Here is a 16,646-nt window from a genome sequence, read left to right as displayed (position 1 = left end):
TCTTCTTTGGAGTCCTTTTCACTTGATCTTCAGAGCTTCAGGCAGATGCTGCTGCAGGAACACCCGCCGGCTCCTCCTCTGGGGGCCAGACGAGCTGCTCCCCCACCCACCCCGGGGCTTGCTCCCAAGAGACGCCGTCGTCAGGCACAGCCTCTTGGTCTTCCGGCCAGCTCACTGACGGGCCCTCTTCTTCGGGGCGTCCTGGGGCTGGGTGAGGGCCAGGGGTGTGCAGGCCCTCAGTGTCTGTGGACACACGCATGGAGGGAGGGAGGTGCTGAATCCGTGGGCTTTAGAGTCAGACGACACAGTTTCCCGGCCCCGCCCAGCACTGAAGGCCCTGGGCGAGGGACTTCCTCCCTTTGAGCCTCAGTTTCCCCCTCTGTCATGTGGCTTCCTACCTCCTATCTCCTAGACTCCCCAGGTGAGTAAATGTTACAAGTGCAACTCATGCTTTCTGGAGCGGACAGCTTTCACCAGGGCTGAGAAGCTGCCCTCTCAGAAGTGTTACTGGGGCCTCATCAGGGCCTAGGGGGCCCCGTGGCCGGCGTCGTGGACACTGTGGCCAGCGGAGCACTAGCGGAGCACTGTGGCATCCCCACGGCAGAGTGAGGCTGGGGCCACCCACTGATTCATGGGGCTCGGTGGCTCAGACGGGGCTTAGCAAACACCCGAAAAGTTGGGGGGCAGGGTGCTTTTGCAAACCTCCCGCCCGACTCGCAGGGGCCACTGCAGGTGCGGACGTGACAGGGAACGTGCGGTGTGCACATGACACACACACAGCTGGTGCCGTCGGCCACGGGGGCCTCTGGCCACTGCCATCAGCTGCCTGGTTACTCTGAGCTCCGCCACGGCAGCCTTCTCGGGCCTTGTGCTGGAATTCTCTTCTCGGCTTCGGAGTGGGGGCCTCCCCCCGAGTGGCTCACCACCGGGTAACAGAGCCCCGATGACACTCGGGGTGGAACACGGGGGCCGCGGGCACGGCTGGCAGACTTGGGCTCCAGAGGGCAGGGGCAAGCAGGTGACACCGGCCTGGGGCCTGGCAGAGGCGGCGGTGCCAGGGACCCACCTCGCAGAGGCCCCCCTCCTCTGCCAGCTGGGGAAGTGAACTGGGGGAGCCCAGGGCCCGGGCTCCAGCCCCGGCACGGGCACCGCGCAGAACCACCGCTTCGCGGACTTCAGTCTTTGCGCCCTTCCGTCTCTCTCTTCCTCCCGCCGGGGCTTACAGCTCCAAGTTCAAGTGGGAGCAGCAGCCGAAAGGGTGACTTGTCTGCGCCCTCACGGAGGGCACGGTGACGGGAAACAGGAGCGAAGCCCGAGGGCACGGAGGTGAGAGGGTCGCGGTGCCACCAAGCCCTGGGAAGGTGTCCAAAGGAGGTCTCCTGCTCGGAGCACCTCCAAAAGAGGAAGGCCACCTAGGGACACGGCCCCGGGGACCCCGAGGCGCCTCTGCCAGCCCGGGGAATCCCACGCTTTCCTTCTGCAAAGGCTTAAAGAAAAGAAAGAAGATCTCTGGAGGGTTTGCTGAGCGTCTCCCTGCAGCACCGCTCGCCCTCTTGCAGCGCGTGCACGCCCTCGAGCTGACTAGACACTCACAACAGTCACGGCTCCACCCACCCGCAGGCAGCGCCCACGGCTCTGCGGGTCAGCGGGGAGCCCTGGACGCTCCACTCGGGAGACAGTCGGGTTCTCCAGACAGACGGGGAGAAGCAAGCAACGCAGCTTCTCCAGAAGCGAAAAGGGCAAAGGAAACTTCGCAGGAGAGAGGCGCCCCGGGGGTTCCGGCTGCAGGGAGGGCTGGCTTGTTTGGTGGCGGCACAGCGGGGGGCTCGCGTGCGGCGAAAGGGACGAGCCTCGCAGGGCCGGACACAGCTTCAAAGCCAGGCCACCACCCACGGGAGGTGAGGGGCCGTGTGTGGGCTGAGTCCTCACTGTCCTCAACGGCCTTTCTCCCGGAGCCCAGAGTGAAAGGTGCCGGGGGGCCACCCCTGCGAACCACCGGAAGCTGTGCTGGGCTTTGGGAGAGCATCGGCAGCCTGGCCTCGGTGCGGCTCACAGGCCATCCGGGCATGCGCGCTGCCCATCCACCGGGACCCTCTTCTGTTCTGCCGCCGCTGCCGAGTCCTGGCCGAGGGGTGCACGACGCCTCAAGGCTGGGAGCCAACAGCAGGTCCACGCTGCGTGGCCCCGGGGGCCACGTCCACCCTGACGCCAGCCTCGGCCGTGGCGAGAGGCCGTGTGTGGGAGGCGGGCTCCTTCCCCATCCGGAGCAGCACCGCCGTCGCCGCGGTCACCGTCCCCCTCCTCAGAGCCACCAGGCAGAGCTCGGTGGGCCCCGGGCACTTCTAAAGACAGCACCCCGTCCCGGCCTCTCCCGACTCCATGACGGAAACCCCGACACCGCTTCCCGAGGGCGGGTGCGGCGCACGGAGACCTCGCCCGAGGTGGCGGGGCAGGTGGGGGCAGCGCCAGGGCCCACACTTGGGCGGCGCGGCTTTGGAGCCTGTGCTCTGACGGGCGGCCCCTGCGCTGGCGCCGCGTCCCTCTCCCCGTCCTGGGAGGAAGGCCGGCCGCTCCGAAGGGGCCTGGGCTGGGGGGAACGGCTCGCAGGTGCACCAGGTCCGGTGCCCGGGTTTCCTGTGCGCCCCCCGCCTTCCCCCGTGGGGGGCCCCTGTTAGCATCCCTCTTTGACAGACGGGGAAACTGAGGTGCGGGGCCAGGAAAGCCGAGCTGTCAGCTCTGCACGGCTGCCGCCTGGCTCCCCTGAGCCGACGCCGCCACCACGGGAGGTGAGGGTGGGCTGCCGGCCAGACAGAGGGGAGTGGGCGTCTGGACAAACGTGGCCACGTGCCCACAAACAGGCACTGGAGCTCGAGGCGCCGAGACAAAGGTGGCTGGCAAGGCTCCCCGAGGTTTCGGGGAGCCCTCTCGGCCTGCGCGTGTCCCCAGGACCCACGGAGGCTGCAGACATGTCTCTGGGGTACCTCCTTCGGCCCCCTCCCACACTGGGCCTCTGGCAACGCCGACTGGCTACAGGACAAGGGTTCCTGGAGGCGGGGGGCTCCCCGCCATTAGGGAGACCTGCGCATGGCTCTACTGTGACCCCCCAAAACACAAGGCCTAGAGGCAACGCAACCCCAGGGCACAGGCTCACGGAGGGCACCCATGACAACAGACGACAGCGTCACTGCCACGGCCACCTCCCCGAGGGGCTGACCTGGTCTTGCCAGGGCGGCAGCCACGGACGAAGGGAACCCGTCACAGTGTCTGCCCCGCGCCCACTGCTGGCCGGGCGGGCGCCCAGCCGGTTCCCACCGCGGGGACGAAGCCCCACGTGCTCCCTGGCACCTCCATGCGGAGGCTGCTGTGCTTCAGACGTACAGGGTGTCCCGTGTCGCCAAGGAGCCCGGGGGACTCTGCGCACAGCAGCACCTGCCTGGGCTGCGACCAGCTCCAAACAGAAGCCCCAGCCACCAGGAGGAAGGACGAAGGGAAGGACGTGTCCCCGTGGGTCCCCACTCGGGGACCTTGGACTCTCCATGCCAGAGTGGTCCCTGAGTGCCCCCTGCACGGCTCCTCCGTGTGCCGACCCGGGTTGGGGGGCTCACGACCTAGGGGCTTCCCGTCTGATCTGGGGAGGCCTGGGAAGCGCCCTCACTCCCCCACTCTGCACCCCAGGTCCCTGCATGGATGACGTGGGGAGTGGGAGGAGGACACAGACTGCCCCTCCTCCAGACACAGAACCCTGGGTCTCCCCCCCAACCCCAAGGCGAGGGGACGACCAACGGGAGAAAGAGCCCCGAGCCCCGCCTCACCTTCGCGTCCTGCCTGGTGAGGAAGTCCACGAAGCCGAACCCGCGGTGCGAGCCCGTCCCTGCCATCTTCTTCGGCAAGCGGACGGTCTTCAGCTCCCCGAAGGTGCTGGGGACAGAAGGCAAAGCACACGGCAGTTTCAGGAGGGAGGGCTGCGAAGGGGGTGGGGGAGGGGGAGGGGGAGGGGGAGGGGGAGGGGGTGGGGCCGATACTCAGGGGCCCCGTCCTTCCCGTTGGGCACGCGAAACACTGGCAGGCACACATGTGCACGTGCACACGCGTGCACACCCCGTGTCACTCCTGCCCAGTCCGCACGCACTCCGGGGCGTGAGCAGCCTCCTCCCTCAGGCCCCGGCCACTGCGCCGGGCACAGGGGCACCAGCGGGTGGCAGATGCCCACGGAGGACAATTGGTTCCTCGCTGACCGGCCGGCACACCTGCCCTCCCCTGGCCCCAGCCCCACGGGGTGTCAGCCTTGCACCTCGCGAGTGGGAGGCCGGGGAGGCGAGGGCTGCTAGTGTGCTGGCCGGTCGGGGGTGGGGGTCTCCCGGCAAAGCGGGGCTCCGCACTGAACAAGCCCAGCACCTGGGACCTGTCTTCAGCGCAAGACGCCCCAGTGACGCCCAGCGACTCCCTCTACACGCCACCTCCCCGCTCGGCACTGCCGTCGTCCCGTCTTCCCCGCCTGCGTCGGGCGAGGCTCTGCAGAAGCACACGGCCTGGCCCCCCGGCGGGGGTCAGACAGGTCGACGTGGCCGGGACCGCCCTGGCCCCCCTGCATCAACCCCTGATAACTCCCGGACAAAAGGACCAAACCTCCCTCCCTCCAGCCTCTCTGGAGCCCCAGCCCCATCCGAACGTCCATTTATCAAACGTATATGTGCAAACGGCTGCTGATAAATATTTAACGTGCCCGGCATCTGCGGAGAGATATTCTTTTATTTGAAAATCGACACACTCTCGCGGGCACCCGGGCACACGCGCAGGCGCACGCCGATCCAAGACGCTCCGGGGCCAGAGGCCGATTGGGTAAGAGCCACGCTGGAGGCCGTCGGCTCCCGCGCAACGGTGTAAGCTGGACCCGGGGCGCTGACCCACGGCCTGTCCGCATGACCAGGCATCTGCCGGCCCAATTTCCGGAGCCGGGAAGGTGTGCAGACGCGACATTATGAGTCCTCAAAATGAGCCTGCACGTCTCCGCGGAGCTCTGCCGCGGCTCCGCTCCCCCGCCCGGGGCCTCTCTGAGCGGGCGGCAGGGCTGGGCCGCTGGCAACGAGGCCGGCCTCCCAGGCAGGGGAGGGGCTGGGGGGACGGGCGGTGGAGCCCTGTCAGTCTCCCCGGCCCACGCGGAGGGGGCGGGCAGGGGGCCCAGGGGCCGGGCAGGTGGGGCGGGCAGGGGGTGACGTGAGGGAGCTGAGGAGTCCGGAACACAAACCCTGCCTGCTCCTGCCACCTAAAGGCAGCCGCGCCCAGTGACAGGCACGCTGCCTCTCTCGCTCCACGGAGCCCCTGCGCCTCTGCCGGGGCCGGCGCGGGGCCGGGCGGGCAGGGGACGGCTCAGGCCCCTCGCAGGGGCCTTCCGGTAAATGGTCCTCGGGCTTCGAGCTCTTCAGAGACACAGGGGCTGCAGGGCCGGTGCACCCAAGGGCCTGAAGGACGGGCGTCTGCGAGCACTGAGCCCAGGGGTGACGGGGCACAGGGAGGCCGGGCGAGACCTCCCGGGCGCCTGGGCCATGCTCAGTCCCGTGCAGACCCGGCCGAAGACGGCCTGTGGCCGTGCTGGTCTCTCCGCCCGCTGTCCACACCGGCCCCGGGCTCTCGCGGGCCCTCGCTTCACCCCGGCTCGCCCTGAGCAGCCCGTGCCGCTCTGCCAGCCGATGGCTGGGCCGGGCACCGTGGGGCGGACGCCTGCGTAGCTGCCCGCCTCCCCCGGGGCTGGAACTCAGCTCCACCACAGTAAAAACACCCGCCTGCTCGCCGCCAGGCCCGCGGCGAGGAGACGGGTGCCGGCTCGGAGTGGACGCCTGGCAGTGTGTCTGAAGTGACCCACTGAGCAGACGGCAGCCCTGGAGGGGCCCCGGTCACCGGTACTGGTCACTGGGACTCGCATCAGGCCTGCACTCGGTGCTGGGACGGGGATGACTGGCCGGAGCCGCAGGAGTGCGTCCCGGCTTCACCGCGCCCATCTGACAGATAAAGACACTGAGGCTCAGGGAGGCGGCTGTCCTGCTAGGACGTGGCAGAGCCAGAGTATGACCACGGGAGTGTCTGACGTTGAGTCTCCTGCTGCTGCACCACGTCCCGTCCACGTCAGTAACCTGGGGAGGTGGGGGGACTGGCTGCTTTCAGGAACGGGGCGGCGAGGGTCGCCCTGAGTGGTCGTCCGAGGGGTCCAGTGGTTTGCCCAAGACCCTGGGACAAGAAAGGCTGACCGAGTCCCCGGTCCTCCCACCCTCACTGCGCGCAGACCTCCGGCCTCTGCCCCCAGGGGCCACGGTCCTGTGCCCTGGCGGCCTCAGTGGCCTCTGCCCTGGTGTCCCCGAGCCCTCTGCAGTGGGCGGCGAGCCAGCCTGCGTGTCGGTGGGCAGTGGAAGGGGAGAGAGAGCTAGAACGAGAGAGGGAGAGGAGGGAGGGGAGAGAGGCTGGGAGGCGAGTCCCTCCCTCTCCGCGGCGTGCTGCGAGCTGTGGACGCTCTGTGCATGGCAAGCAGCTGAGGGTCCGGGGGAAGGCGAGGAAAATAATTAAAAGGTGGAGAAAGAAGCGGATGAGGAGAGGCTGGAGGAGCCACGCTTGCGTGGCCTGGAGAAGTGGCATTCAAGAGCTCGGCAGCGGGAGCTGTGACAGAGGAGGGTCCTGCGGACCCAGGAGGGGCCGTGGGCGGGGCGGGAGGTCACGGCCGCTGCCTGGGGTCTCTGGGCAGGCCTCGGCAGAGCAAACGTCAGGCTGCGCCCCGAGGCCCGAGCAGCTCCCTGTCCCCGTCATTCCCCAGGAGACCAGGAAGGTGGCGGCGGCGAGCTCACTTCCCCTCCGGTCTGAGACGAGGGTGAGGCGGAGCTGGGGCCCGAGAGCAGCTGGGCGGTCGGGGTCAGCTCTCACGAGGGACTGCCCGGTGCTGCGAGGCCCTGACGTGCGAGTCGGCGACTGCCAGACGCCATCCCTGCTGCCGTCGCCCTGGGCACCAGCGCCCGGGGTGCCTGTGAGGGGCCGAGGCTTTCAACTGTACCGCGTCCAGGGGCAATGATTAGGGGTAGTGGAGACGCCGCCCGTTCTGTAGATGAGAAAACCAAGGGCCAGAGAGGCGACGTGACCTGCCCGGGCCCCGAGGCCCCGGGGGTCGCAGCCCAGACGGCGCGGCCCTCCCCGTGCAGGAACGCGCCAGGCAAGTGGGGGCTGCGGTTCCCACACGACCAAGTGCGGCGACATAAGGCTGACTGATTCCGGTGATCTCAGGGAGATAGCGAAGAGAATTAAAATGGAAAAAAAAGGGCTGGGGGAGGAAAAAAAAATCGATGAAGTACCTTTAGCTCCTTGGAGATAAGCGATATATAAATACCAGCCATTATTAAGGTTCTTATCTGACAGCAAAGCCCACGGAACCATTTTTAAGAGTGGCTTTGGGAGGAAGTTGCGCGTGAACCCTCGTCCCCCCGGGAGCAGGGGCCGTCCCCGGGGGGAGGCCGGGCAGGGCGTGGGACCGCAGGGGGAGCCAGATCCCGGGGCACCGGCAGCTCCTGCCCGCACGCACCCGGACTGCGCCGCCGCTGGGGGAAGGAGGCGCCGTGCTCCCCACTGTGTGGATAATAGAAACCACAAAATAGCAATTACTGTATCCGAAGCTGTGAATGAGAGGGACACACCGGGCCCTGAAACACGGCCCTCCCCCCCTCCCTCACCACGCTCGCACTCCGGTAACGAACTCACACCTCACTTTTCCAATTATTTCATTCACCTCGGGTTCACCAATTACTCCCCCGCGCCGCGGCCCGCCCCCTCCGCCGAGGGCTGCGCACGCGTGACTGGCGGCGGGTCTGGGGGTTCTGGGTGACCGGAGCTGGTCGTGGGGTTTCTCATTTCCTTCGAGGTGAGCGTGGGGGGGAGGGGGCGGGGAGGGTGCGGAGGTGTCGCGCTGGGCGAGGTGACTGTGCCCGGTCCTCGGCCCCGTAAACAAGCCTGGCCCTGCGAATCCGGCCTGCACACAGGCCTGGAGGCCGACCAGCCCCGGAGGGGCCCGCCTGCACGCCGGGGCTTCTTCCCCCGGGGTGTGCTGTGCACCCCCCACCCCCACCAGACCCTGGACGCGACTGCTGAGGGTCTTTGGCTCTGCTACCAAAGAGGGATGAATTATCCTCCTTCCTTGGCCGAAACGATGGGATGAGAGAGAAGCGAGCGAGAGGAAGGTGAGGAGGAGACGGAGAACCCTCCTCCATCAGCCTCAGACGGAGAGGCTGAGCTCCACGTGTCTGCACCTGCTCTCGTGCCTGGGTCTGGGGCTCCACAGGCAGGCTGTGAGGCGCCCCACCCCTCCAGCCCGCACGCTGGCACCAAGTGGGGGCCGGCACACCCCGAGGAGCCAAGGCCGAGCTGCTCCCAGGACCTGAGCCCTTGTCGCTCTCCTCCTCGGATCAGTGACAGCGGCCGAGTCCCGGCGGAAGTGCCGAGGCAGGGGGGCAGTCCGTGGGCACAGCTGTGATTTCCCCACCTGCGCTCAGGGCGTGGCCGCGGGAAGAACAGAAACCAGCGCCCACCCACGGGCCCCGCAGCTGCAGTCACAGTGAAGACCGCCCGCACGAGGCGCGGGGGGGCGGTTTCGTGGGTGAGAATGAAGCACTGGCCCCTTTCTGTCCCTCCCGAGGCAGGGAGAGCGAGCCGAGTCTCCTGGCGTTGAGAAGCCTTTCAGACACACCACGATTTTCTAACCTGCACGTCACACACGCTGAACAAAACTGGGGCTCGAGGTGGTCACATGGTTCCTCCAACACCTGCTGAGGGACCTGCCCAAGGTCCGGCAGGTGCTAGTGAGTGACCCGGGCTCGGAGTGGCCGGTCTGTCCCTGAGCCTGTGCAAGGGGGCCTGTGTGCAAGGTGCTGGGGGGTCAATGCCAGACGCCACCCTTGCTCCTGGGGGCCCCGGCCTGCGAGAAGAGCCAGCAGGCGGGCAGTGGGCCCTGCCCGCCCCAGAGACACAAGAGGACTCGGGGACAAACTCCCCGATCCCCACTGCGTGTGAGCTACAGCTGAGCGGGTCCGGTCTCTGTGCATGTCCGCCCCCGCCCCTCCTGCACCCACCCTCGAGGAAGGCCCACCTGTGACCCCACGGAGTGGGCCCCGCTGGGCGGATGAGCGTGGCAGGTGGGCAGCAGCTCCGCCCCGTGTCCTGCCTCACGCCTCCCTTGCGCTGCCGAGCGGCCACGTGGCTGGGGGCCCCCGCTGAGGAAGGCGGAGAGACTGGCGGGCCGACGGGAGGTCCAGAGACAGGCCCACGCCTCCGTCTGTGGCGGCGGACTTCTGCAGCAGGGGGCTCGGGCCCAGGACCCACTGTCAGGGCGTCCCGCCTCTGCGATGCGCACAGACAGGACCGGCAGCCTCGCGAGCGGGGAAGCCCCCCCAACCCCACCCCCGAGCCTGGGTCCCACCTGCATGGGCTCTTCTCCCGCCCCCAGGAGGTCACGCTGTGAAGGTCACACGCGCATCAGCCCCGCACGGAGCCGACACCGGCCCGGGCGCTGGCCAGCGGAAGCGCAGGTGCGTGTCCAGCCTGCTCCTCCTCTGTCCCCTCCCGCAGTCTTTCCACGGAGCGCCTCTTAGCTGGGGCTGTCCCGGTGACTCACCGCCCATCACGGCGACGGTCGGACGCGGGGAGGCTACCGCAGCACCACCAGCGCATGCTCCCTCTTGTTTGTGCCTCTCGAAGCCTGAAAGACGGCCGGGTCTCCGAGAAAGCGAGAGAAGTGCGGGGCCGGCGTTCAGCTGTTCTCAACAGCCCCTCACAGGGTCCTCTGCAGCGAGCGCGACCCTCTCGTTTTCTAGATGAGGGGTCCTGGGCACGAGCAGTTCAATGCCGTCTCTGAATCAGAGTTGGGGCTCTCCTGAGAGGCTCGGGTGGAGGGGACGGGCACCGGGGGATGCGAGCTCCTGCCTGAGTGGTTTCCAGGCTGAACTGGTGTGTGTGTGTGTGTGTGTGTGTGACACAGAGAGAGAGAGAGAGAGAGAGAGACACACACACACACACACACGTGCCAGAGCCAGGCCAACAGAACAGAAGGGATGGGATGCTGGCCCCACGTCAAAGACCTCGGGGCGGACAGGTGACAGAAGGGAGCTGAGAGCTGGGGCAAACGGCAGGAACCTCCAGCCCTGTGACCTTGGGACCGGCGGCGGCATGAGGGTCATCCAGGTCTGGCTCTGAGGCTGGGGGCGGGGCCAGCCCAGGTGCGGGGCAGGAGCCCTCCAGGTGAGTGAGTCGGCTCCAGCAGAGGGCGCAGGGGCCACGCAGCCTCAACCTGGACGGCCCGTGGACATCGGGGGCCCGGGACCCTCATGCAGACCTTCCTTCTACAGCGGCCTGCAATTCAGAGTCTTCTGAGAAATGAGGTTTTTAAACATTGGCGCGAAGTCAACAGTTTAACCCTCCAGCCCCGAGGCTGCCTGTGTTCACATAACACGTGGGATTCTAAGCATCTTGAGGACAGGGAGGGTCTGGCCACTGTGGTTTGCGCCCCATCCCCCCCAGCATCTACTCCAGGTGCTCACACACCTGTGGCTGCACCTGCAGTGAACGCATCGCTGAATGAGTCTAGTTTTGACAGCAAGGGGCCAGGTCTCAGCATCACCGAAACAGCCTAAGTTTGGAGCCAGACCCGGCTTCAGATCCCAGCCCTGCACCCCGTGTCACCTCCCTGAGGCTCAGTTTTGTCATCTGTAAAATGGACACAACCGCCCCCCTCCCCTGCACCGTACAAGGCTGCCGACTCCCTGGTCCCGGCGTCTACCAGGAACGGAGACACAAAGTGCTGGTGATGCCACGTCCACTACTCGGACCCGTGCAGGTGACGAGCACATGACGTCCTCGAGCCCTCACGAGAGATGCAGTTCTCCACCCTTCCCAACCTCCTGCCAGTTGGACACCCAGTCGGGAGGTCTAGACCCCCCTCACCAAGGACTGCGGGGGGCGGCTGGTCGGAAGGACGGTGGGGAGAGAAGCGTGGTCTCACAAACACGGAAAGAACTTCTGCCCAGCTTGTAGGGTCTGGGGGGGACTTTCAGGGACACGCGTGGGCAGGGAGAAAGTTCCAGTCATGGGGGCATTAGGAAACTCCCCAGGGACGGCCCCCCAGTACGAGTGTGGGGCGGCGGCCCAGGACCACCACCACCACCACCTCCCACTCGCTGACCAGGGCAGCGCATCCTGGACGCTTGAGACGGACCCCATGGTGTACCAGCGTGCATGCTGCACCCCGGCCTCCGGGCCCCCGCCTTCTGCCCTGTCTGGAGAGGCGCAAGGTGGCGCCTTGGCACCAGACCAGCCTGTGTGGTGTCCAGACGATATTCTCTCTAGGGACGGGGAGACGGTGGCAGGAGCCCTCCAGGGAGCTCAAACAGGCGGGGGCCGCTGCAGCCGTGCGGGGCCGAGGCAGAGACCCAGGGACTGGGGGGCCCGGGGCAAAGCAATCACACGGCGCCGACACCAAGCGGGCCCTGTGGCCCCCCGTCAGCAGACCTTCACCCCGAGGCCAGAACCACGCACTCAGCGCCTGCCTGTCACCTGTGGGAAAACCCCTGACGCCGCCCCCTTGGCTGCTCAGGGGCCACGTGCTCTTCCTTCACCAACTCGCCATCCAGGTTCTCACCCCGGAGCAGCTGAGAGGGGCAAGGGGTTAGCAGCGGCAGGTCCCTGAAAGGCCTCGAGGACGATGACCGACCGATGGCCCCGGTGAGACCCGGGCACGCGCACTCCGCCTGGAGAGGGTCAGACGGCAGACACTTGTGCCTGTGACCACTCAGCCCCGCCGCTTTGGCAAGGAAGCGGCCCCAGACAGTCTGTAAACAATGGGCGTGGCTTCTTGCCAACAGGACTTGATATAAACAGGGACTGGCTCACGAGCCTTCGTTCGCCGACCTCCGAGTTGGCCCCCAGAACCTCAACACGGGCCGGTCGGCGCCCCGGACGCAGCCGGGGCTCCGCACCCTCGCACAGGTGGGAAAAGGCACCGTGCGCTTCAGAAAGGCGTCCGAGGTGCGGTCAGCTCGGCCAGAGATGGCTGGCGCCCAGAGGCGGGGGGGGGGCCCGTCCAGGGGGAAGTCCTCACTTGTTCCTCAGCGGCGGGGGCAACGGCAGGCGGCGTGCGGTGACAGCCGAGTCCCGGTGTGTCTGCACCGAGCGGCGAGTGCCAGGTCCCCCAGAGCGAGGAACCACACATCCTGCCACCGGCCGAGGGACCCACGCAGCACAGGGCAACAGTAAGGACCACAGACCTAGCTGTCGCCCCGCTATGCGGTGAGACGGGAGGGAGGAGAACGCCGGCAGGAAGGTGCTCCTACCAGGCCCGCCCGCCTGCAAAGAGCATGTGTTTGCCGTTACCGGCTTCCCCCTCTTCCCTGCCGTCAGACTCACTGCGCCCGGCTCCCCCGCGGGACGCCGGGGTGGTCAGCACCCGGGACAGCGCCCTCGGGGTCTGGCAGGCTCCGCAGCACCAGCGGGCGGAGCTAGGACCGGAGGCTGCTTGTGCTTCCTCCCTCACTGCTGTTTCTGGGCACCCCGAGACCCAGGTCCTCCACGCCAGAGTCGAGAAACAGAGACGGGAGGGGCCGGTGTGTGCTGAGCGCCCGCCACGTGTCCTCGGTCCAGGGCCACCCCCAGGCGGCAGCGTCCCAGGGCACGGGGCCCCCACCGGCGGCCCGAGGTGCTCACGGCGACCGTGAGTCTGCAGCCCTCCTGTCCCGCTGTGCGACGCCTGCTCTGGGCCGAGGGGCCCACCCCTGCCTTTGACCTCCATCCTCAGTTTCCCGTGGGAGCCCGGCGGCTGCCGGGAAGCTGCCGGTCAGGTGCTGGAAGGAGCGGAAAGGGAGGCTGAGGCGAGGATGACAAGTCTGGGGGGCAGCCCCTGAACTCGGCATTCTAGAGGCTTCTGAGCCCCGCCCCTGGGAGGGACACCCCAGACTTCCCACAGCATCAGGCAGCCCGAGACGGGTGTCCCCACCCCTGGCAGGGTCTCAGGCATCTGTCTGACCGCACCCACGGGTGGGTGGGGTTAGAGAGCACAGCCCCCCGTCCCCTGGGGGGTCCCCTGACCGACAAGTCACAGACGGGAGGGGACCACTTTTCCGGGGCAGAGGGGCTCAGACTGGGTGTGCCTGGGGTACCTGGGCAGCCTCAGGACCCGAGCGCCTACAGAACGCCGGGACCAGTGTCGTCATCAGGGTGACAGTGGAGACACCCCTGCAGAAGACACGAGACGCAAACCCACGGTGCGAGCCTCTGCTGGAAGGCCCCGGAGGCCGTCCCGGAGGCAGGCGGGGTGGAGGAGGTGGCCCCAGGCTGGGGCAGACACTGTTTTTAGAAGTCTGGGAAGGAAACACCAATAAAACAACTTGAGCTCAGGATGGCCGGCGAGTGCAAAGATGCAGTGGGAGGTGGACATGGCCTCTCGAGGCAGACCATTCGTTTGGGGCCAGATAAACCAACGCAGAACGCGACTCGACGGCAGGAGGGGAGGAGGAAGCTCGGTCGGCTGGTGTGACTTGGCGCAGAAGCCTGGGCATGGCACCCAGCTCCCTCTTCCCTGCCGAGGGGAAGCCTGGGACTAGGTCTGGGCCCAGAGGGAGGGAGGGAGGGGGGAAGGAGGGAGGGAGGAAGGAGCAGGGCCCTGGACATGCACACGGCCGGGGTGGCGTTCGGCTGGGCTGCCGAGGCCTGGGGCTCGGTCGCTGCCGCAGCAGGTGGAGGCCACCCTGACGAGAGCAGTCCCTTAGCCCTGGACGGTGCTTCCCACTTGAAATGAGAGAGGGGGCTGGTTCTTTCAGACCAGGGGTTGACAAGGCGCGGCCCCTGGGCCAGACCTGGCCTCTACCTGTCAGGTGAATACAGCCTAACTGGGGCACCACGAGGACCCTGGGCTTACGTCTCGTCTACGGCGGTGCCTGGGCACCTGGTGGCTGCCAGGTCGACATACAACATTAACCATTACGACTCTTCACCGAAGTCCGACCACCCCGATCTCACCCCCCCACACCCCCACGCCGAGGCACCCCGGCACCCCCAGGGCCCCCTCCCGCACCACTGGAGCTACTCCTGCCACCCTGATCAGCAGGGTCTTTGTCTCCGCACCCCCCCCACCCCCCGTGGTTTACGTGTTTTCCTTAATCAGGTCCTCATTAGACCAGGGGGCACCCACTAGAGGCCGTGAGAACACCACGTCAGCTGGTAATTAGGGAGGTTTGCAGAAGGAGTCAGGAAGCCTCTCCACCTCGCCTCCCGACCTGTCGTTTGCCCGAGGGGCCTAACGAGGGACCATGCCCGGGGAGCCCGCCCTCGAGACGGCTGAGCCTGGCACCTGCGGTGGCCCCCCCGCCCACTTCTGCCTGCCGGACGGGGCGGGGAGGAAAGGCCGCTTCCTCCCCTGCCATGGAGCACGAAGACGCCCCCCACCCTCTCCCCACCGGGCACACACCCTCACCCTCACACACGCTGGGGCGCAGACCCTGGGGATGGGAGGCAGGCAGGCTGACGTCGCCCATGGGGCGGTGGCTTGGCCGGCCAGGCTGCAGGTTTGGCTGCTGGCTGTGGTGCGTACCAGGAACCAGAGCCAAACTGGCCTGTGACCGTCACCTGTTTCTGCACAGCCCGTGAGCTACTGGTTTTACATTTTTAAGTGGTCGTAAAGAGAAAGAAAATCGTAATACTAGTTCACGACACAAGAGAATTATGGGACGTGGCAACTCCAGTGCCCACAGTTAAGATGTGCTGTGCCGGCCACGCCCACGTGTTGACCTTCTGTGGACGGCTGCTTTCCGGGCGCAGGGCGCGTGGGCCCCGGGACAGAGACCACGTCACCGAGCTCTTGGTGGACAAAGCTGCCGACCCCCCCAAGCTAGGCGAGTCACTCGCGGCCCTGCTGCAGACCCGAATCAGCGGCGCGTGGGTGTTTGAAAGGACGCCAGCGCCCAGAGGTTCCCATTTCCCTGGCGGGGCTCAGGCCCCAGCTCCCCTATGTTTCGAAAGGCGACCCAGAGGTGCGGCCGGACCTCTGGCCGGGGACCTTCATCTGCTGCCCCGCCACCCGTCCCCAAGCTGGGGAGACAGAGGCGGGCAGAGAGTGCCACTCTGCTGAGAGTCTGAGTCGGGGCCTTTGTAGGACTCGCGACTTCAGAGTCATTCCCCTGGAAAGGGCCACTGTGTGATCCCAGTTCCACGCCACCACGCGCCACGGCCCTGAGGAAGCCAGCATCACATCACCCGAGGGGCACTCGGTACTGCCCTGCGACCCCTCTGCAGTTCAGGCCGAAGCTGGTCTGCCTTTGAACCTCATCTTCTGCATCCAAATTCCAGCGGCTGACGGCGCCGGTCACGAGGGGTGGTCTTCACTATTCACGTGGCTTCCGAGTCTTGGCAGGTACAATAATTACTGCAATGTCCTTACATTTGTAGTGTTTTTTTTTTTCAAAGCCCCTTCACGGGCATTCTCTCCAGATTTGCAAGAAAAGCAGGCGAGGAGGGAGGATGGGGCCCGATTCCGCCCACTCGCCCGGGAGGGACCGGGGCTGTGCGAGGGCGGCCGGGAGCAGGGAGCTCGGGCTCAGGCCTCCGGCAGGTCCGGGGTCCAATCCGGCCCGCCCTGCCTCTGGGCCGCAGGCGAGGGGTGTCGCCTGAGTTTCTCTCCCCTCCCTTTTCTCTAAGACGGAGGTAAAAACAGCGTCCTCCTGGGGCTGCCGTGGAGACTGAACGAAAAGAGGAAGGGGCAAGAGCCGAGCCTGGCATGGAGCTCTTGGGCCTCACTAAAGACAAATTTAAGGGCCCTTGGGAATCTGTGGGGGCTCTGGTGGGCTGCCGCAGCGATGGTAAGTGCTGCCGGCCTTTTCGGGGTGACAGCCGCACATGCCCAGAGCACCCCCACTCAGAAACGCGGGGGCACTCCCAGGTCCTGTACTGTCTGCTCTGGAAATGAGGTCCCTGCCCTTGTGACCGGGTCCAGGGTGCCTTGGCCTCGGTGCTCCCGCCATCCCAGGTGGGGACTTCTCTGTCTGGGGGGTGCGCTGTGCCTCGCAGGACGTTTAGTGGCACCCAGACCCCGCCCGCTAGAGGCCAGGGGCTCTCCCCGGGTCGTGACAGCCCTAAGTGACTTCCGACACTGCCAAAGGCCTCGATGGGCAGGAGCTGGATGCTCCAAGGATGTGGCCTGTTTTCCCCTCTCTGGTGCCCAGGCCAGAGGAAACTCCTCGGGAGTGCAGAGTGCACGCCTCCGGCACCCACGGCAACCTCGGTCCCGTGATGCGTGACGACAGCAGCTGGAGCTCGAAGCGAGAGACCCCGTCTCGCAAGCCTGAGTGGGTGTGGGGAGTGTGGGGAGGACACGGGGGCAACACAGGGTCTCCCACGGGTGGCGCACCAAGGCTACACTCGCCGGCAGTTGCCATGCATCTGGGACGACCCTCCCAGGCCCTCAGTTTAAGGCAGAAGTGTGCTCGCTTCCCGATCGCAACACATTTGCTTTCTGGTGTCGCTAACATTTCTTTCATACTTAAAAAAAAAAAAGAAAAGAATGAACTTTAAACTGCTTAGGTAAAAGGCGGTGAATGCAAAGCATTATTTACTCTCCTGCCTCGACGCACAACACTCGGCAA

The 16,646-nt window shown here is 66.5% G+C and overlaps 1 protein-coding gene across 3 annotated transcripts in view; it reads right to left on the bottom strand.

The window, feature by feature from the left end:
* The window catches only part of RBM19 (RNA binding motif protein 19), a 103,333-nt gene that overhangs the window by 34,568 nt on the left and 52,119 nt on the right, over positions 1 to 16,646 (bottom strand). For all 3 annotated transcript variants that reach the window (XM_045844189.1, XM_045844205.1, XM_045844199.1), the window contains exon 22: positions 3,813 to 3,918. In XM_045844189.1, coding sequence (XP_045700145.1) covers positions 3,813 to 3,918 — 106 coding nt within the window. The remainder of the gene's footprint in view (positions 1 to 3,812; positions 3,919 to 16,646) is intronic.

This window comes from Phyllostomus hastatus, unplaced genomic scaffold, assembly GCF_019186645.2.
Source record: "Phyllostomus hastatus isolate PE091 unplaced genomic scaffold, TTU_PhHast_1.1 phas_contig_1162, whole genome shotgun sequence".
Classification (NCBI taxonomy): Eukaryota; Metazoa; Chordata; class Mammalia; order Chiroptera; family Phyllostomidae; genus Phyllostomus; species Phyllostomus hastatus.
This window is presented reverse-complemented; position numbering and strand designations above follow the sequence as displayed.